General features: G+C 49.0%; 1 protein-coding gene across 8 annotated transcripts in view; it reads right to left on the bottom strand.

The window, feature by feature from the left end:
* Nucleotides 1-21,868, bottom strand: part of LOC140420140 (mitogen-activated protein kinase kinase kinase kinase 3-like) — a 438,778-nt gene that overhangs the window by 317,398 nt on the left and 99,512 nt on the right. For all 8 annotated transcript variants that reach the window (XM_072504215.1, XM_072504206.1, XM_072504185.1 and 5 more), the window contains exon 2: nt 14,669-14,726. In XM_072504215.1, coding sequence (XP_072360316.1) covers nt 14,669-14,726 — 58 coding nt within the window. The remainder of the gene's footprint in view (nt 1-14,668; nt 14,727-21,868) is intronic.

Raw genomic sequence — 21,868 nt, forward strand, 5'->3', positions numbered from 1 at the left:
GCTGCCAATCCTGCCCTTCCCTCAACCACGTCTCCATGATGGCTACTATATCATAATTCCTCGTGTCAATAAACACCCTTAACTCATCAACTTCAACCCAGAGCTTCTGGCAGAGATGCTAAAACTGCACCACAGGACTAACAGGAACTTTATAAGTTAGGATTTGATTTTCCTCTATAAATCAAACAACTTCAAAAGGATTTGAAATCGTACCAGCATCAGAATAAAGACTTATTCTCAAAGTCCATCAGTTTCAACTGGGTTTGGCTGAAAGGATGACATTTGAAGACCTTCTCATACTGTTCATGTCAATTAAAGAAGTGACTCACAGGAAACACAAGTGGGTCATGTTCTTGTCTGCTAAAATGGGTCACTATACAAGATCATCCTGCAAAGCAAAGTTAATCCCAGCTTCTTTTCTCCATGCAAATCACCTTCTTACACTCCTATCCCCAATCTCCTCCAGCCTCGGCTTCAACAATAAGTGCAAAAACCTCATGGATTTCTTTGTAACTAAGATCAAGACCATCCGTTAGCACTGGTGCCGAGTACCCGGGTTCGATTCCGGCCCTGGGTCACTGTCCGTGTGGAGTTCGTACATTCTCCCAGTGTCTGCACGGGTCCCACCCCACAACCCAAAAGGATGTGCAGGTTAGGTGGATTGGCCACACTAACTTGCCCTTTAAAAATGTTTTTTTTTTTTTCAAATAAAATAAGATCAAGACCATCCAAACAGCTATCTTTACAACCTTTCGCCCTTCCACTAGACGTCTGTTCAAATTAAAACTCCCTCTTCACTAGCTCTGAATTTGGGCCTTTCTCGGGTTTGACCTCCTTGTGACCTCTCCCAGCTCATCTTGTCCAAGAGACCAACCTCCTGCTCCTTCAAACCTTATTCCCATTAAACTGATCACCCAACTTCATGTCCCTATCTCCAAATTAGCCAATATTGTTAACTGTCCTCTTTCTTCAGTTGTTGTTCCTCCCTCCCTTAAATCTGCCATCATTTCCCCCTCCTAAAAAAAATCTTAATCCCATCGTTACTATCACCCTGTCTCCAACCTTCCTTTCCTCTCCCAAGTTCTTTGTCGTCTCCCAAATCACGTCTTTTCTAAAACCCCATGTTTGAATCCTTTCCATTAGTTTTCCATCCTTCCCAAAGTATTGAAACAGTTCTCCTGAAAGTCACAAAAAATCCCTCCATGAATGCGACAAAGGTAAACCAACCTTGCTCACAGGCACACTTGATCACACCATCCTTTTCCCTGGAACCAGTCCAATCTAATTGTAGCCAATGTCTCAAATGCAACAGCTTCTCTTCCTGCTCTTGTACCCCGCACCTCCAATATTAAATCTACATGTTACTCTTCAGTGATATTTGAGACCACAGCATTAAATTTTGCATGCACGCTGACTGCACCCAGCTCTACTCCCCATCAACACTCTCGACTCCTCCACTGTAGCTAAATTATTACTGGATAAGCAAATATGTCCTTCAATTAATGACTGGAAAACTAAAGCCATTGTTTTCAAATCCCTGCTCCAAACACTGTTCTCTAGCTACCAACCCCATGATTCTCCATGACAACTGTCGGAATCTATTCCAGTCTGCTTGCAAACCCGAGGTGAGCTTCTGACCACATATTGTCTTATCAAGGCACATATTTCACCTTTACAACATCACCTGACTTTTCCATCTCCATTCACCTGCTGCCGAAATCCAGGCAGCCTGACAAATTTGGACACATTTGAGGGAGATGGTGGTGGTCAATTGTGCCAAAGGCTCCAGGCAGGTTGAGAAGGATCAGGAGTCACAGCTACACAGGATGTAATTTGTGACTTGGATAATGGCCATTTCTGTACTGTGGGGAGGGTGAACATGTAATTCACAGAATTATTAGAGTGTAGAAGGAAGCCATTCAACCCATCGTGTTTGCACCAGCTCTCTGAATGAACATTATGACTTGGTGCCATTCTGCCTCCAATTTCCCTATAACCCTGTACATTAGATGATTATTTGAATAGAAACAATGTCCTTGAGTGCTTCGATTGAACCTGTCACACTTCCAGGCAGCACATTCCAGACCCAAACTACTCACTGTGTGAAAAAGGTTTTTCTCACATCACATTTTCTTCTTTTGCAAATCATTTTAAATCTATGTCCTCTCGTCCATGTACAAGCAAGAACAGTTTTTCCCTATCGACTCAGTCCAGCCCCCTCATGATTTTGAACACCTCTATCAAATCTCCTCTTAGCTTTCCCCTCTCCAAGAGGAACAGTCCCAACATCTCCAATCTATCTTCATAACTGAAGTTTCTCATCCCTGGAACCATTTCTGTAAACCTCCTCGGCACTCTCTCCAATGCGTTCACATCTTCTAAAAGTGCGGCATCCAGAACTGTATGTACACAATGCTCCAGCTGAGGTCTAACTAGTGTTAGAACTCCCATAGGAGAATCCCAACAATTTGCAATTTATGAGACCATGAGGGAAGAGTACTAAATCACAGGAGTGATAACACTGACCAATAGGTATCTTTTATGTTAAAACAAACTTTTATTTAAACACAGAATTGATCACCCACTTTAGCAACAGAATAATAACTTTCCATTAACAGTTAAAATAGTTCTACATATTCCAATTAATCAACCCAATACAGTTCAAATCTCACTTATAAATACGGTTAATAATCAGGGTTACTTGCTTATATGTGCAGACCTTTGGAGAGGAACAACCTGAACATTCTTCTGTCTTGTCATACTAAAATTTTATAGCAAACTGCAAAATTACACAGACCTGGCTCCTCCCATTAATTACACCATCTGTATCCCAAGCACAAGGCATTATTTAGTCTCCTCCCACTAAGATATTCCATGACCTGCTTAGTTAGGAATAAACACAATCCTTCATAAATTATCTACACCCCACGGAACCTCCTAAACATAAACAATATTCCATTAGCCATATAAATGTAAACAAGTGAATGGTTAAAATCAATGATTGTCTGACCTTTTTGACCCCTTAATTACAGTGCTAGCAGACATACTGCTTGTATGTATTGAACCCAGGGTTTTTCATAACATTACCACAACAAAATATGATATATAACAATTACCGACATTCATTACACTAACGTCGTATTCAACGTCAACATAACCTCCTTGCTCCTGTACTCTAAACCCCTAAAGCCCAGTATACTGTCTGCTTTATTAACTGCTCTCTCTGTCCTGCCACCTTCAGTGACTTATGCACATATACACTCTGTTCCCTCTCCTCTTGCAAACATGATTAAAGGGAATAGAAGGAATGAAGATTTAGGATGCCTGTTTCTCAGCAAACAACAGTGTATGTATGCTAGGAAAGTGAAGTATTCCTCTGCATTCAAAGGTCTGACACACAATTCAAACTACTTTGCAAAAATGTGGTATACATTTGGATTGCATGGAGTCATTTAGGTCCAGTTCAGCAAAAGCCTGAACTTTTATTTGCACCAATTCATAAATAAATGTTAGTCAAAAACCATTCACCAACTTATCAATAACCCTCCTCTTGGTGAAATCTAGGTGCCAACCAGTCATCATGTTTTTCAGCTGTTTGACATTTACATTGCATGTGTCAGAGGTAGCAGGGCGTTCCTCAAATGAGTTGCTTTTACTGGGGACGACTATCCATTTGCCAATTCTGTGATCTCTGGAAAATGTGGTTCACAAGCAACACCACATTTATTTCATGCTCATCTTTTCACCCATTGAATGCTGCTTCAAATATTTTTAGGTCAAATTCTACATTTGGATTACCACATCCTGATGAACTAGACCCTATTGCCTAAAAAATAAGCTCAGTCATGCTCAAGGAGACCAAATGTCTACTGTTTCAAAAAAGAACTGTGACAAATGCTGCTGGAAATGTGATCTGATCATTAATTACTGTCAATGGAAGAGCTGTTATGGTATTCAAGTGTGTTTGTGGACTTCAGTCCACCAACAAAGCTTATTGTCTTATTGACTTCTGCGTCTGTTGTTAGTGGAGCTTGTCATTTTTGCCATGGTTAAAAAACAAACCAATTCTTAGATGAAATTAATTTTGAGTGATTTGGCGAAGAGGCGTGCGGGATTCATCCGGGCCAAGACGGCCCTCCACAACAATGGGGTGAAGTTCGGACTGCTACATCTGGTGAGGCTGTGGGTCACGTACCAAGGCCGGCACCACTACTTTGATTCACCGGACGAGGCGTGGACATTCATTAAGAATGAGAAGTTGGACTTGAACTAATGGTCAGCTGCACGTTGTTGGAACATCCGGGTGAAGAGGTGTAACCGGGTGCTGTCCTAATGTAAGATTGGAAGCAGAGTGTAAGTTGTATGGGGGCTGGGGAGGCGGTTGGAGAGGGCTATGTTATGTTGGTTTGCCCCGTTCTCTCTTTGTTTTTGCCCTTGGGGTCCTTTGCCAGCTCTCTGCTTTCGCGGAGCCACGCCGCAGAAGGGGGAGATGGGCCCGTCAGTTCGGGCAGCTCGCCAGATGGGGGGGGGGGTCGTTCGTTGTTCGGGACAACGCCTGGAGTTTGTTCGTTGCTTTCCTTTTTTTTTTCCTTCCTTTTTTTTCTTGTTACACGGGAAGAATGGGGTGGCTCTCTCTCGATTACCCTGTGGGGGAGGGGAGGATGGGGGCCCGAAGAAGGAGACAACAGTAGGATTGGAGGTAGAGGCGGGAGCGGCCGGGGTCAGCATGGGTCAGCTGACTTACGGAAATGCAATGGGGGAAGTGTTAAGCGGGGGCTTGACATGGGGGAGGGAACGGGATGCTGCTTTGCTGGCTGAAGGGGAGCCGACTTTCGGGAACAGACGGAGAGTCGGGACGGAGAGCCTCCGGCAGGTGGGCTTGAGTGAGCAGGGGGCGCGGGCACGTGGCTAGGCTAAAAAAGGAGATGGCTAGTCGGTGGGCGGGCGGGGGGAGGGGTCAACCCTCCGACCAGGCTGATCACATGGAATGTAAGGGGCCTAAACGAGCCGGTCAAAAGGGCCCGCGTGTTCTCTCACTTCAAGGGATTAAAGGCAGATGTAGCCATGCTACAGGAGACGCATTTAAAATTCGCTGACCAAACTAGACTAAGGAAGGGATGGGTGGGCCAGGTGTTCCACTCGGGGTTGGACGCAAAGACCAGAGGGGTCGCAATCGTGGTAAGCAAATGGGTGGCATTTGAGGCGGGAAGTATTGTGGCGGACAAAGGGGGCAGGTACATTATGGTGAGTGGTAAGCTACAGGGGGCCTGGGTGGTGCTAATGACCGTTTATGCCCCGAATTGGGATGACGCGGAATTCATGAAGCGCCTGCTGAGTAAAATACCGGACTTGGAGTCAAACAATTTGATAATGGGGGGGGCCTTCAACACAGTCTGGACCCAGCTCTGGATCAGTCTAAATCCAGGTCAGGGAGGAGGCCAGCAGCGGCCAAGGTCCTGAGGGGTTTCATGGACGAGATGGGGAGAGTGGATCCGTGGAGATTCGCTCGGCCAAGGGCGAAGGAGTTCTCTTTCTTCTCCCACGTGCATAAAGTGTACTCTCGGATTGATTTTTTCGTGTTGAGCAGGAAGGGGCTGCTAAAGGAGCGCCGGAGTTTGCAGGCGGAGTTTGACCTGCTGACCACAGGGAAAGCAGAGGCACAGCTGAGGAAAGTGAATGGGGCAGTATATGAGTATGGGGAGAAAGCGAGCAGGATGCTGGCGCACCAACTTCGAAGGAGGGAGGCGGCCAGGGAAATTGGGGGAGTTAGGGATAAGGGGGGTAACATGGTCCTGAGCCCGGAAGAGATTATCAAAGTCATCAAGGAGTTCCACTGCAAGCTGTATGAGTCAGAGCCCCCGGAGGGGAGGGGAGAGATGAAGCAATTTATGGACTGATTGAGGTTCCCAAAGGTGGACGAGGAGCTGGTGGAGGGATTGGGGGCCCCGATTGAATTGGAGGAGATAGTTTAAGGGCTTGGAGAATATGCAGTGGGGCAAGGCCACGGGACCGGACGGTTACCCTGTAGAATTTTACAAGAAATTCTCGGAGCTGCTGAGCCTGCTAAGAACCTTTAACGAGGCCAAGGAGATGGGAACCCTCCCCCCATCGATGTCACGGCTTCGATCTCGCTCATCCTTAAGCGGGACAAGGATCCGTTGCAGTGTGGGTCCTACAGGCCGATATCGCTCCTAAATGTAGATGCCAAACTGCTAGCTAAGATCTTGGCCACCAGAATAGAGGGGGGGTGATTGACGAGGATCAGACAGGGTTCGTTAAGGGCAGGCAATTGAACACGAACGTGTGGAGGCTCCTAAACATTATGATGCCCTCAGAAGGAGGGGACGCAGAAGTAGTGGCTGCAATGGATGCGGAGAAAGCTTTTGATCAGGTGGAGTGGGAGTACCTGTGGGAAGCGTTATGTAGATTTGGATTTGGTGAGGAATACATAGGGTGGGTCAAACTACTGTACCCGCCCCCATAGCAAGTGTGTCCACGAACCGACTGAGGTCGGAGTATTTCCGGCTGCACCGAGGGACGAGGCAGGGGTGCCCCCTGTCCCTGCTGCTGTTTGCCCTGGCAATTGAGCGTTAGCCATGGCGTTGAGGACGTCAAGAAACTGGAGGGGGCCGGTTTGGGGGGGGGGGGTGGGGGGGGGGGGCATCGTTTTTCGCTCTACGCAGACGACCTGCTCCTGTATATTTCAGACCCGATAGAGGGGATGGGGGAGGTCATGCGGATCCTAAAGGGACTTCGGGGGTTTCTCGGCGGGTAGGGTGCAGTCCGTGAAAGTGACGGTCCTTCCCAGGTTTCTGTTCGTCTTCCAGTGCCTTCCCATCTTCATCCCCAAATCCTTCTTCAAATGGGTGAACAGGATTATCACAGGATTTGTGTGGGCAAACAAGGCCCCGCGAGTTAAAAGGCTGTTCCTTAGAGCGCAGCCGGGGGGCCAGCATGGAAGCGGCTAGAGGCGGCGTCATGCGAGGACACCAGCTTAGGGGCACTGATAAGGGCACCGCTGCCATTCTTGCCGGCACTGTACACCACAAGCCCGGTGGTGACAGCGGTACTGAGGATCTGGGTCAGTGGAGAAGGCACAGGAGGGAGGAAGGGGCCTCAGTCTGGACCCCGGTACGGCATAATCATAGATTTGTGCCGGGCAAGATAGGAGGGTTTCAAAGTTGGCATAGGGCGCGTATCAAACCCTAACCCCCAACACCCCGCAGGATACAGGACATGGTGGTCCCTGGCATCTGGGTAGGAGAGAGGAAGGTGTGGGACATATACCAAGAACTGCAGGAGGCAGAGGAGCTGAAGGGCAAGTGGGAGGAGGAGCTGGGCGAGGAGCTGGTTGAGGGCCGGTGGGCTGGTGGCCTAGGCATGGTTAATTCCTCCTCATCTTGTGCCAGGCTTAGCCTAATTCAGTTTAAGGTGGTCCACCGGGCACACATCACGACAGCGAGAATGAGCAAGTTCTTTGGGGTGGAGGATTGGTGTGTGAGATGCTCAGGGAGCCCAGCAAACCATGTCCATATGTTCTGGGCATGCCCGGCACTTAAAGAATCCTGGCGAGGCTTTGCAAAGGCTATGTCCAAGGTCTTGGACACTCGGGTAAAGCCGAGTCCGGTGATAGCGATATTTGGGGTGTCAGAAGATCCGGGAGTGCAGGAAGCGAAGGAGGCCAATGTCCTGGCTTTTGCCTCCCTGGTAGCCCGGAGACGGATCTTTTTTTTTTTTTTTTTTTAATATTTTATTGAAAATTTTTGGTCAACCATCACAGTACATTGTGTATCCTTTACACAATAATATAACAGTATAAATAACAATGACCTGTTTTATAAACAAAGAGTAAATAATATATAACAAAAACGAAAACTAAAAGGCAACTGCCTTGTCTCAGATAAACATTCTCCAAAAATATGATTTAACAGTCCAATATACAATTATTTATAGCAACGACCTATACATATTATACATATATATTAACAACCCTGAGAGTCCTTCTGGTTCCTCCCCTCCCCTCCCCCCCCCCCCCCCCCCCCCCCCCCCCCGGGCTGCTGCTGCTACCTTCTTCTTTTCCATTCCCTCTATCTTTCTGTGAGGTATTCGACGAACGGTTGCCACCGCCTGGTGAACCCTTGAGCCGATCCCCTTAGGACGAACTTAATCCGTTCCAGCTTTATAAACCCTGCCATGTCATTTATCCAGGTCCCCACACCCGGGGGCTTGGCTTCCTTCCACATCAACAGTATCCTGCGCCGGGCTACGAGGGACGCAAAGGCCAAAACATCGGCCTCTCTCGCCTCCTGTACTCCCGGCTCTTCTGCAACCCCAAATATAGCCAACCCCCAGTTTGGTTCGACCTGGACCCCCACAACTTTCGAAAGCACCGTTGTCACCCCCACCCAGAACCCCTGTAGTGCCAGACATGACCAGAACATGTGGGTGTGATTCGCTGGGCTTCTCGAGCATCTCGCACACCTATCCTCTACCCCCAAAAATTTACTGAGCCGTGCTCCAGTCATATGCGCCCTGTGTAACACCTTAAATTGAATCAGGCTTAGCCTGGCACACGAGGACGATGAGTTTACCCGACTTAGGGCATCCGCCCACAGCCCCTCCTCAATCTCCTCCCCCAGCTCTTCTTCCCATTTCCCTTTCAGCTCATCGACCATAATCTCCCCCTCGTCCCTCATTTCCCTATATATATCTGACACCTTACCGTCCCCCACCCATGTCTTTGAGATCACTCTGTCCTGCACCTCATTCGTCGGGAGCTGCGGGAATTCCCTCACCTGTTGCCTCGCAAAAGCCCTCAGTTGCATATACCGGAATGCATTCCCTTGGGGCAACCCATATTTCTCGGTCAGCACTCCCAGACTTGCGAACTTCCCATCCACAAACAGATCTTTCAGTTGCGTTACTCCTGCTCTTTGCCATATTCCAAATCCCCCATCCATTCTTCCCGGGGCAAACCTATGGTTATTTCTTATCGGGGACCCCACCAAGGCTCCCGTCTTTCCCCTATGCCGTCTCCACTGTCCCCAAATTTTCAAAGTCGCCACCACCACCGGGCTTGTGGTGTATTTCTTCGGTGAGAACGGCAATGGGGCTGTCACCATAGCTTGTAGGCTAGTCCCCCTACAGGACGCTCTATCCAATCTCTTCCACGCCGCTCCCTCCTCTTCTCCCATCCACTTACTCACCATTGAGATATTGGCGGCCCAGTAGTACTCACTTAGGCTCGGTAGTGCCAGCCCCCCACTATCCCTACTACGCTGTAAGAATCTCTTCCTCACTCTCGGGGTCTTCCCGGCCCACACAAAACTCATGATACACTTTTCGATCCTTTTGAAAAAAGCCTTCGTGATTACCACCGGGAGGCACTGAAACACAAAGAGAAATCTCGGGAGGACTACCATTTTAACCGCCTGCACCCTCCCTGCCAGTGACAGGGATACCATGTCCCATCTCTTGAAGTCCTCCTCCATTTGTTCCACCAATCGCGTTAAATTTAACCTATGCAATGTACCCCAATTCTTGGCTATCTGGATCCCCAAGTAACAAAAGTCCCTTGTTACCTTCCTCAGCGGAAAGTCCTCTATTTCTCTGCTCTGTTCCCCTGGATGCACCACAAACAACTCACTTTTCCCCATGTTCAGTTTATATCCTGAGAATTCTCCAAACTCCCGAAGTGTCCGCATTATCTCTGGCATCCCCTCCGCCGGGTCCGCTACATATAACAACAAATCATCCGCATACAGAGATACCCGGTGTTCTTCTCCTCCTCTAAGTACTCCCCTCCACTTCTTGGAACCCCTCAATGCTATTGCCAGGGGCTCAATCGCCAGTGCAAACAATAATGGGGACAGAGGGCATCCCTGCCTTGTCCCTCTATGGAGCCGAAAGTATGCAGATCCCCGTCCATTCGTGACCACACTCGCCACTGGGGCCCTATACAACAGCTGCACCCATCCAACATATCCATCTCCAAAACCAAATCTCCTCAGCACCTCCCACAGATAATCCCACTCCACTCTATCAAATGCTTTCTCGGCATCCATCGCCACCACTATCTCCGCTTCCCCCTCTGGTGGGGGCATCATCATTACCCCTAGCAGGCTCCGTATATTCGTATTCAGCTGTCTCCCCTTCACAAACCCAGTTTGGTCCTCATGGGCCACCCTCGGGACACAATCCTCTATCCTCATTGCCATTACCTTGGCCAGAATCCTAGCGTCTACATTTAGGAGGGAAATAGGTCTATAGGACCCGCGTTGCAGCGGGTCTTTTATTTCTTTAGGAGAAGCGATATCGTTGCCTCAGACATAGTCGGGGGCAGCTGTCCCCTTTCCTTTGCCTCATTAAAGGTCCTCATCAGTAGCGGGGCGAGCAAGTCCACATATTTCCTGTAAAATTCAACTGGGAATCCATCCGGTCCCGGAGCCTTCCCCGCCTGCATGCTCCTAATTCCTTTCACTACTTCCTCTATTTCAATCTGTGCTCCCAGTCCCACCCTTTCCTGCTCCTCCACCTTGGGAAATTCCAGCCGGTCCAGAAAGCCCATCATTCTCTCCCTCCCATCCGGGGGTTGAGCTTCGTATAATTTTTCATAAAATGCCTTGAACACTCCATTCACTCTCTCCTCTCCCCGCTCCATCTCTCCCTCCTCATCCCTCACTCCCCCTATTTCCCTCGCTGCTCCCCTTTTCCTCAATTGGTGGGCCAGCAACCTGCTCGCCTTCTCCCCATATTCGTACTGTACACCCTGTGCCTTCCTCCACTGTGCCTCTGCAGTACCCGTTGTCAGCAGGTCAAATTCTACGTGTAGCTTTTGCCTTTCCCTGTACAGTCCCTCCTCCGGTGCCTCCGCATATTGCCTGTCCACCCTCAGAAGTTCTTGCAGCAACCGCTCCCGTTCCCTACTCTCCTGCTTTCCTTTATGTGCCCTGATTGATATCAGCTCCCCTCTAACCACTGCCTTCAGCGCCTCCCAGACCACTCCCACCTGGGCCTCCCCATTATCATTGAGTTCCAAGTACTTTTCAATGCACCCCCTCACCCTTAGACACACCCCCTCATCTGCCATTAGTCCCATGTCCATTCTCCAGGGTGGGTGCCCTTCTGTTCCCTCCCCTATCTCCAAGTCCACCCAATGTGGAGCGTGATCCGAAATGGCCATAGCCGTATACTCCGTTCCCCTCACCTTCGGGATCAACGCCCTTCCCAAAACAAAAAAGTCGATTCGCGAATAGACTTTGTGGACATAGGAGAAAAACGAAAACTCCTTACTCCTAGGTCTGCTAAATCTCCGCGGGTCTACTCCTCCCATCTGCTCCATAAAATCTTTAAGCACCTTGGCTGCTGCCGGCCTCCTTCCAGCCCTGGACCTCGACCGGTCCAGCCCTGGTTCCAACACCGTATTGAAATCTCCCCCCATTACCAACTTTCCCACCTCTCGGTCCGGGATGCGTCCTAGCATACGCCTCATAAAATTGGCATCACCCCAGTTCGGGGCACATATGTTTACCAAAACCACCCTCTCCCCCTGTAATTTGCCACTCACCATCACGTATCTGCCCCCGCTATCCGCCACTATAGTCTTTGCCTCAAACATTACCCGCTTCCCCACTAATATAGCCACCCCCCTGTTTTTCGCATCTAGCCCCGAATGAAACACCTGCCCCACCCATCCTTTGCGTAGTCTCACCTGGTCTATCAGTTTCAAGTGCGTTTCCTGTAACATAACCACGTCTGCCTTAAGTTTCTTAAGGTGTGCGAGTACCCGTGCCCTCTTTATCGGCCCGTTCAGCCCTCTCACATTCCACGTGATCAGCCGGGTTGGGGGGCTTTTTACCCCCCCCCCCCCCCTCCCCCTTGTCGATTAGCCATCCCCTTTTTCCAGCTCCTCACCCGGTTCCCACGCAGCTGTGTCCTCCCCAGGCGGTGCCCCCCCGCCCATCCCACCCCATACCAGCTCCCCCCTCTCCCCAGCAGCAGCAGCCCAATAGTTCCCCCCTCCCACCCTCCCCCCCCCGCTAGATCTCCCACTAGCGTAGTTACACCCCCCATGTTGCTCCCAGAAGTCAGCAAACTCTGGCCGACCTCGGCTTCCCCCCGTGACCTCGGCTTGCACCGTGCAACGCCCCCTCCTTCCTGCTTCCCTATTCCCGCTATGATTATCATAGCGCGGGAACTGAGCCCGCGCTTCCCCCTTGGCCCCGCCCCCAATGGTCAACACCCCATCTCCTCCACCTCCTTTCCTCCCCTCACCACCTCCTGTGGAAGAGAGAAAGGTTACCACATCGCAGAATTAATAACATAAAACTCCTCTTTCCCCCCTTTTTACCCCCCTCTTCGCGCCCCCCATACTCGCCCCACCACTTTGTTTCAAATGTTCTTTTTTTTTAATAACCCGCTCATTCCAATTTTTCTTCCACGATAAAAGTCCACGCCTCATCCGCCGTCTCAAAGTAGTGGTGCCTCCCTTGATATGTGACCCACAGTCTTGCCGGTTGCAGCATTCCGAATTTTATCTTCTTTTTGTGAAGCACCGCCTTGGCACGATTAAAGCTCGCCCTCCTTCTCGCCACCTCCACACTCCAGTCTTGGTATACGCGGATCACCGCGTTCTCCCACTTACTGCTCCGAGTTTTCTTTGCCCATCTAAGGACCATCTCTTTGTCCTTAAAACGGAGGAATCTCACCACTATGGCTCGAGGAATTTCTCCTGCTCTCGGTCCTCGCGCCATCACTCGGTATGCTCCCTCCACCTCCAGCGGACCCGCCGGGGCCTCCGCTCCCATTAACGAGTGCAGCATCGTGCTCACATATGCCCCGACGTGCGCTCCCTCCGCACCTTCAGGCCTTCAGGAAGACCAAGAATCCTTAGGTTGTTCCTCCTCGCGTTGTTCTCCAGCGCCTCCAGCCTTTCCACACATCCGTTTATGGTGTGCCTCGTGCATCTCCGTCTTCACCACCAGGCCCTGTATGTCGTCCTCATTCTCGGCAGCCTTTGCCTTCACGACCCGAAGCTCTCGCTCCTGGGTCTTTTGCTCCTCCTTTAGCCCTTCGATCGCCTGTAATATCGGGGCCAACAGCTCCTTCTTCATTTCCTTTTTGAGTTCTTCCACGCAGCGTTTCAAAAACTCGTGTTGTTCAGGGCCCCATATTAAACTGCCACCTTCCGACGCCATCTTGGTTTTTGCTTGCCTTCCTTGCCGCTGCTCTAAAGGATCCACCGCAATCCGGCCACTTTCTCCTCCTTTTTTCATCCGTATCCAGGGGGGATTCCCTTCTGGTTCACCGCACAGTACTTTTAGCCGTTAAAATTGCCGTTGGGGCTCTTATTAAGAGCCCAAAAGTCCATTCCACAGGGAGCTGCCGAAACGTGCGACTCAGCTGGTCATCGCCGCACCCGGAAGTCGAGACGGATCTTGTTAATGTGGAGGGGCCCGAAGCCCCCGAGTGTAGAGACTTGGGTTAGTGACATGGCTGGGTTTCTCAGTCTTGAGAGGATAAAGTTTGCCTTGAGAGGGTCCTTGCTGGGGTTCTCCAGGCGGTGGCAGCTGTTCCTTGACTTTCTGGCAGAACGTTGAAAGGTCAACGTTTTGCCGGGGGGGGGAGATAGGTGGGGAACTGTGTATGTAATGTATACTCTTCTTTTGTAAATGGACTATAACCACCTGTTTGTTAAATGTTTTCCTTTTTGTTATTGGTTATGTAAAATTTTATTTCAGAAAATCTTGAATAAAAACATTTTTTTTTAAATTTAATTCCCTGACCTTTTACATTAGTGATTTTGCTCAGATTGTGCTGTTTAGTTAGTAGAAAAACAGCATTTCCAAAACAATTGTTCATCTTTTATTTTGTCAGTTTCATATGAGTTTTCCTGCTGTTTGATACTCATTAGTTTCTAGGTGACATTTTTCCAACCTCAGTTGCTATTCAATTTATTTATACAGATCTTATTTCTGGTCTTGCTGAACATTTCCCCCACTCTGTTCAAGATAGTTTTGATATTTTAGTTCAATAAAATGGAGGAGGGGGAAATACCATGGAATTGACCACATGGCCTATTAAATCCATTCCTCCCAACAGGCAGCATACAACAACCACTGTCTAACTTCTCAGGGTTTTAAGAAGCCACTATTGGAATGGTCAGGGTTTAGCTCAGATTTATCTACAATAGCAAATGCTGCAATTTGCAGTACAGGTTATCTGACAACATTCGGCTGGTATTTTCCATAGCCCCAGGTGATCAATGGAACCACAATTAAATGGATCGTCTTTATCTATAATTATCCTTAAATATTTCAATTCCTGTTCTTGACCACTTTTATGCAGAGTGACACTGCAATGAAATTTATATCAAATATGACTCATCCTTGACTAGAATATCTGAAGAATTGTGCTATTTGGAAGACTGAAAAAAATGAGACGGAATATTTATATAAAATTTCATGTGGTAACGGCGTTAATGCATTATTTAATATTTATCTGAAGTTTCTATGGTTTAAAGAAACTAAGCAGAAATGTTTGCTAAAAAGACATTTAATAGCATGACAAATGCACTGCGATAAGGTTCAAAACCAACATAATCCTTACTCAAACACACAATGCAATTTAAAGGATCGTTTTATTATCTAAAACTAGACTGATTCCTTACCAGGTTCCAGCTTAATAACTTTAATGGCTGCCAGCTCTCCGGTATTGACATTCCGAGCCTAAAGCAGGAAAACAGAAAACACATTGTGAACATTCATATTCACCATCCAAAAATAAATTCTTAACAGGCACAAGGTAGTGGTGGGATTTCTGAAACTGGAACATTTTTCTCTAAGCCAAGTGCAAAATGAAGTGTCAATAAGGAAAAGATGATTGGGGAAGTCATCGCTCTAATTTTTCACCCACACAAATTGCGCAAACTGAATGTCCATTTAATTTTTGCACTTGATGTGACACCCTATTCCAGAGCAAGAATTCAAAAAGTTTTTCTCCTTTTTCTTGGGTTAGCCTTTTCCACGCTTCAGCCCCAATCCATTCAACCCAACATAAATAGATGACTTAACAAAATGGCTCACAATTCTCATCCAAAGATACATTCACCTTGGCCAAGATCAGAAACTGTCACTCTGGAGGAACACAGGTTATGAATCCATATGTATTATAAACTGTGTGTTCATCAAGGTGATGGGTACCTGTCAGGTAATATATAGCACAGTTCAATTTTCAGTTTGTAGCTCTCTCCACATTAACCCAAAAATGTGCCCCAGGAGCAAAAATCAAATCCCCTGATTGCACTAGCCACCCTGTAGGATGGCCAATTTGATGGAAATTGGAGATCAACAAAGGATTGTTAGTCTCAGCAGGTCTAACAGCTCAGCAGCTCAGTGGGCAGCACGGTAACACAAGTGGCTAGCACTGTGGCTTCACAGCGCCAGGGTCCCAGGTTCGATTTCCCGCTGGGTCACTGTCTGTGTGGAGTCTGCAGGCTCTCCCCGTGCCTGCTTGGGTTTCCTCCGGGTGCTCCGGTTTCCTCCCACAATCCAAAGACGTGCAGGTTAGGTGGATTGGCCATGCTAAATTGCCCTTAGTGTCAAAAAAGGTTAGGAGGGGTTATTGGGTTACGGGGATAGGTTGAAATTGAGGGCTTAAGTGGGTCGGTGCAGACTCGATGGGCCGAATGGCCTCCTTCTGCACTGTGCGTTCTATTTTCTAACTCCATCTGTGGAGGGAAAAGGGAGTAAAGGTTTCAAGTTTGGATGACTCTTTGTCAGTCATCCAGACACTAAATGTTAGGTCCCTTTTTTCTCCACAGATGCTGTCAGACCGGTTGAGATTGTCCAGTATTTTCTGTTTTTGTTTAAGATTCCAGCATCCACAGTAATTTGCATTTATCAAAGGATTGTTAGTGCTGTGGTTCAATGCCTGGCAGAAGACCAGGGTTTTTCAAAGTGCGAGTTGTAACCTACTGGTTGGTCACGGAACTGAGGGTCGCGGCGGTGTTCCCGAAAGATCCCGACGATATTATCGAAGATTAAAGCTCCACAATTAGCAGCACACCCGGCCGAACTGCAACACTGTCATCTAGCTGGAAATATGAACAGCGAAGCCCACATGTCAGAGAGAACGTACCCCCTTTTTGCGAGTGGTTTGAGTGAGTTGTGGAGCCTTGTTACAAAGATCTGTGATTCGTATCAATTCGGGTTCTGTTTCCACTCACATCGCTGAGCAATACTGCAGTCTGTTTGGTTTCAGAAGTGGAGGATTAAGATTATTTTCTCGATCCAGGGGCGTCATTCTCCGACCCCCCGCCGGGTCGGAGAATGGCCGTTGGCCGCCGTGAATCTCGCCCCCGCCCCCGCCGAAGTCTCCGCTCCCGGAGATTGGGCGGGGGCGGCAATCCGGCCGCGCCGGTTGGCGGGACCCCCCGCTGGATTCTCCGGCCCGGATGGGCCGAAGTCCCGCCCAGGAATTGCCTGTCCCGCCGACGTAAATCAAACCTGGTATTTACCGGCGGGACCAGGCGGCGTGGGCGGGCTCCGGGGTCCTGGGGGGGGGGGCGCGGGGCGATCTGACCTTGGGGGGTGCCCCCAAGATGGCCTGGCCCGCGATCGGGGCCCACCGATCCGCGGGCGGGCCTATGCCGTGGGGGCACTCTTTCCCTTCCGCCTCCGCCACGGTCTCCACCATGGCGGAGGCGGAAGTGACTCTCCCCACTGCCATGCGCGGGAAACTGACAGCGGCCGCTGACGCTCCCGCGCATGCGCTGGGAAACTGACAGCGGCCGCTGACGCTCCCGCGCATGCGCCGCATTTCTGCGCCAGCTGGCGGGGCAACAAACGCCATTTCCGCCAGCTGGTGGGGCGGAAATCCCTCCGGCGTCGGCCTAGCCCCTCAATGTTGGGGCTAGGCCGCCAAAGATGCGGAGACTTCCGCACCATTTTGCCGGCGCGATGCCCGTCTGATTTGCGCCGGCTTTGGCGCCAGTCGGCGGGCATCCCGCCGTTGGGGGAGAATTTCGCCCCAGATGTCCGACTGGGCACTTGGAGGCAACGGGTTCATTTCCCTTTTACTGCACTGAAGGGCACTTCTGGCGCCACCGGACAAAAAATATCTTAATTTTAAATCCACAGCCTTACCATAAATAAACTATTGTGAATCTGTCCAACGCTGAACATGATAAGGTGAGAGGTAGAGTGACAGATAGTTAAAATGGAGCAGGCAGATTTTGAAGCACTCCATGATTGAGTTTTTAAACTGCATTATCAAAAGGGAACAGTGTAACTTCCGTTTCTCTATGTCTGTATCACTACTTTTCAATATCTCAGTCAATCTCTCTATGTACCTTTGTAACTCTAATTCTACTTTGATATGCAAGAGCGCTGAAGTAATTGAGACAGACATGATGCTGGGGGAAGAAAAACAAAATTGGTGGACAGAGACACGCAGAGAAAATTGAAAGTCGTTTGGGAACACGGTAAAAAGGGAGAGGCAAACGAGGAAAGGGGGAGTGACTGGGTCAGATATGAACAGAAAGAGAAACAAAGAAAACAAATAAATTCAGTATGATAAATGGAAAACGGGAAAAGGAGTCCGACATTAGGAAAACTTGCAATGCATAAGAGTGACAGTGAAACGGGAAAATATTGGCACAGACAGGGAGATAAAACCAATCAGACATGGTGGGAGATTCAGAGTAACCTGGAGGGAGATGAACATTGATATGGAGAGAGCGAAACTGAACTTTTTTTTCCCCCCTAAAAACTTAGAGTACCCAGTTACTTTTTTCCAATTGAGGGTCAATATAGTGTGGTCAATTTACCTATGCTGCACAGCATTTTGAGTTGTAGGGGTGAGGCCCACGCAAACACTGTAAAAATGTGCAAACTCCACGTGGACAGTGACCCGGGGCCAGGATCGAACCCAGGTCATTGGGACCGTGAGGCAGCAGTGTTAACCACTATGCCGCTGTGCTGCCTAGGAGCGAAACTGAAATGATAATGATTCGCCCATTAGGTGAGTGAGGGGCGGCCTTACTTCTATGTGCTCCAGTTACTCTGCTTTGATGCAGTTGGAGGGGTGCTTCCTTCCCCCAGTCTCAACCAGCCTGAGAGAGGATCCTGCAAAGCCCATGGAGTGAGGTCCTGAGGGCCAAGCAGACTCACCTGTCATACTGAAGATGAGTGAACGTGGCATGGGTCTCAAAGCTCAGCCAGCATGGGCTCAGAAGGTTGGCCAGTTGGCAAAGTGGGTCCCGGGGAAAACATTTTGAAAAACACTGGTTTAGATTACCCACCCAAGTGCAATCACATGAATCCAATTCAATTTGTCTACCTTTGCCGTCTGATACTATTTTACTGTGAAAAGTAAAGGGTTAAATTTGATTTAGACAATATTGATATTGTAAGATAAAATCAATGAGTCATCTTCAAGTAAACAAGAACAATGTTCATGTGATCATTCTGACTCAGTCTTTGTTAACGATGATATTGCTCATGATTCAGCATTTAAATGGGTCAGGCAGTGAGAGAGAACTTTCTTTGTATAACTGCTTGATGGCAGAATTACTAATACAACTGTATCATAAATGCTACTGGTAGTTAAAATTAACTTTCAACAAATAGTAAATGCCTGTACATGTGGATCTCAAGAGTTTTTAAAAAAACATTTGAAGCATCCACAGTCAGAATCAAGATAACCCAGGTGAACAGATAACACCGGCAGATCCACAAGCATGGGAAGATACATAAAGTTCTTCAATCTAGTCAACAATGTTTCTCAGTCAAAAACAGCAACCCCTACTGCACATTAACATAGTGGTTAGCACTGTTGCTTCACAGCTCCAGGGTCCCAGATTCGATTCCCAGCTTGGCTCACTGTCTGTGCGGAGTCTGCACGTTCCTGTATCTGCGTGGGTTTCCTCCGGGTGCTCCGGTTTCCTCCCACAAATCCCGCTGTTAGGTGATTTGGACATTCTGAATTCTCTCTGTGTACCCGAACAGGCACCTGAATGTGACGACTAGGGGCTTTTCACAGTATCTTCATTACAGTGTTAATGTAAGCCTACTTGTGACACTAATAAAGATTATTAATTTACATTTCCCACATTAGTAATCCTCTAGTCTCGCAGCACGATTGCCAATTAATGCTGAATTGGGCACCATTTTGTCAATGCTCACTAAGAGAAATTAACTAGATTAAGAGAGGGAAAAAAGAACTAGATTCAGACCGTCAAATTCATTTAGCATCATGGGCGAAATTCTCCCCCAACGGCGCAATGTCCGCCGACTGGCGCCAAAGGCGGCGCCAATCAGACGGGCATCGCGCCGGCCCAAAGGTGCGGAATGCTCCGCATCTTTGGCGGCCTAGCCCCAACATTGAGGGGCTAGGCCGACGCCAGAGGGATTTCCGCCCCGCCAGCTGGCGGAAATGGCGTTTGTTGCCCCGCCAGCTGGCGCAGAAATGCGGCGCATGCGCGGGAGCGTCAGCGGCCGCTGAAAGTTTCCCGCGCATGCGCAGTGGGGAGAGTCTCTTCCGCCTCCGCCATGGTGGAGGCCGTAGCGGAGGCGGAAGGGAAAGAGTGCCCCCCACGGCACAGGCCCGCCCGCGGATCGGTGGGCCCCGATCGCGGGCCAGGCCACCGCGGGGGCACCCCCGGGGTCAGATCCACCCCCCCACCGCCGTCCCCCCCAGCCCCCCCCCCCAGCCCCCTGCCCCCCCCCCCGCCCCCCAGCCCCGCCCCCCCCCCCCCCCCTTTCGTAATTCAATACTGAATGTTACCATGCTGCTTTATTTAAGGGTTATGTTAATTTGAGTATTAACATGGAAACATTGGAGAATAGTTTGGGGTGCGCTGCCCTAAGAGCACCAGTGTTTACATTCTTCAAGTCTGAAAAATATCTATTAACCATAGAATATAAAAGCAAATTAATCATGCTGGAATTTTATAAATCACTAGTTACCCTCATAAAGAGTACTGTGGACAGTACTCCTCTACATCCAGCTTGAGGAAGGGTAGAGAGGCAATTTACCAGTATGTTACCTGTGGAGGGACTTCAGTTATATGGAGGGGTTGGAAAGGTTAGGAGTGTTCTCCTTGGAATTAAAAAGCTTAGGAGGTTTACAAGATGGGATGTTTTCATAAGAAAAAAATGGGTGGCACGGTGCCTAGCATGGCTGCCTCACAGCACCAAGGATCCAGGTTCAATTCCAACCATGGGTGACTGTGTGGAGTTTGCATGTTCCTCCTGGTGCTCCAGGTTCCTCCCACAGTCCAAAGATATGCAGGCTGGGCACAGTGGTCAGCACTGCTGCCTCATGGCGCTGAGGACCCAGGTTCGATCCTGGCCCTGGGTCACTGTCCGTGTTGAGTTTGCACATTCTCCCCATGTCTGCGTGGGTCTCACCCCAACCCAAAGATATGGAGACTAGGTGGATTGGCCACGCTAAATTGCCCCTTAATTGGGAAAAAAATAATTGGGTACTCTAAATCTGTATTTTTTTTTAAGATGTGCAGGTTAGGTGGATTCACGATGTTAAATTGCCTCTTCATATCCAACGGTTAAGTAGGGCTGCAGGGATCAGGTGGGGGAGTGGACTACAGTAGGGTGCTGTTTTGGTGAGTTGATGCAGACCCGATGGGAAAACGGCCTCCTTCTGCACTGTAGGGGTTCTATGAAAAACTATTCCCTCAAGTGGGTGGGTCAATAAGCAACGGTCATAGATTTGTGGTGATCCCAGCTGGTGTTACTACGACAATTCAGATCATAGGGTGGAACTTGGCTTGATAGATCCTAGCTTTTACTTTTGTTTAAAAATGTGAAGGACGGACGTTCGGTGGCGGCATGGAGTGAGCGGTCGCGTATTCGGTTGGTCCCGCTCAAGGCGTTTTTTTTTTTTTTGGTCTTTTCCCATCTGAAGGGCAAATTTTTTTAATTTTTAAAAAAATGTATTTTATTGCAAACATGTATCAATAGCAAATAAACACCCCTGGAAACATTCTTCCCAACAATCAACTATACAGTCTGTACAGATTTTTCCCCTTTTCCATCTTCCCCCTCCCTCCATTCCCCCTGCAACGAACAGCTCCTCAAACACGGTCACAAACACCCCCCACCATTTCACAAACCCCCCCTGCTGAGCCCCTTAACTCATACTTTATCTTCTCTAACCGCATGACGTCGTACAGGTCACCCAACCAAGCCACTACCCCAGGTGGTGATGCCGACTACCACTCCAGCAAAATTTCCCGCCATGCAATTAGAGAGGCGAAGGCCACGATATCGGCCTTCCTAAGGGCAAAATGTTTGATGAATAGAGGTGTAGGAGTACCTGGAGAAAGTGTAACTGATGTGGCTGGTGGATGGATCCACGACTAGGAGTGAGGTGAGAAGAAGAGCTGCTGGAACAGGAGAGTCTTTATGGTGTGCCACAGGCTAAGATGGCAGAGGACATGGGGATTGTTCTGCCCGCCCAATGATCAACAGAGGAGCGAGTGGAGTTTTTGAACGCTAAGTTCAGCCATAGAGGCAGGCCCTGGAAGACCTGGCCATAGTGGTGGAGCCGATTAAAGCAGGGATCGAGAGAGTGGGGCAGAGGCCGGAGTCCCAGAGCAGGACGATCCAGAAAGTGGAGGAGGTGGTGGGGAAACATGAGGAGCAGTTGGCCTCGTTCGTCGAGATGGGAGTGATGCGAGACCCAGAAGTTGAAGGAAAAGGTGGAGGATCTGGAGTGGAGAACCACTCCAGAAGACAAATTGTAAGGATCGTGGGGATGCCCGAAGGCATCGAAGGTGCAGAGGCTGTCATGTATGTGGCCTAAACGTTGGAGCAATTGATGGGGGAGGGAGCCTTTGTCGGCCCCT

This window comes from Scyliorhinus torazame, chromosome 1, assembly GCF_047496885.1.
Source record: "Scyliorhinus torazame isolate Kashiwa2021f chromosome 1, sScyTor2.1, whole genome shotgun sequence".
In the NCBI taxonomy this organism is placed as follows: Eukaryota; Metazoa; Chordata; class Chondrichthyes; order Carcharhiniformes; family Scyliorhinidae; genus Scyliorhinus; species Scyliorhinus torazame.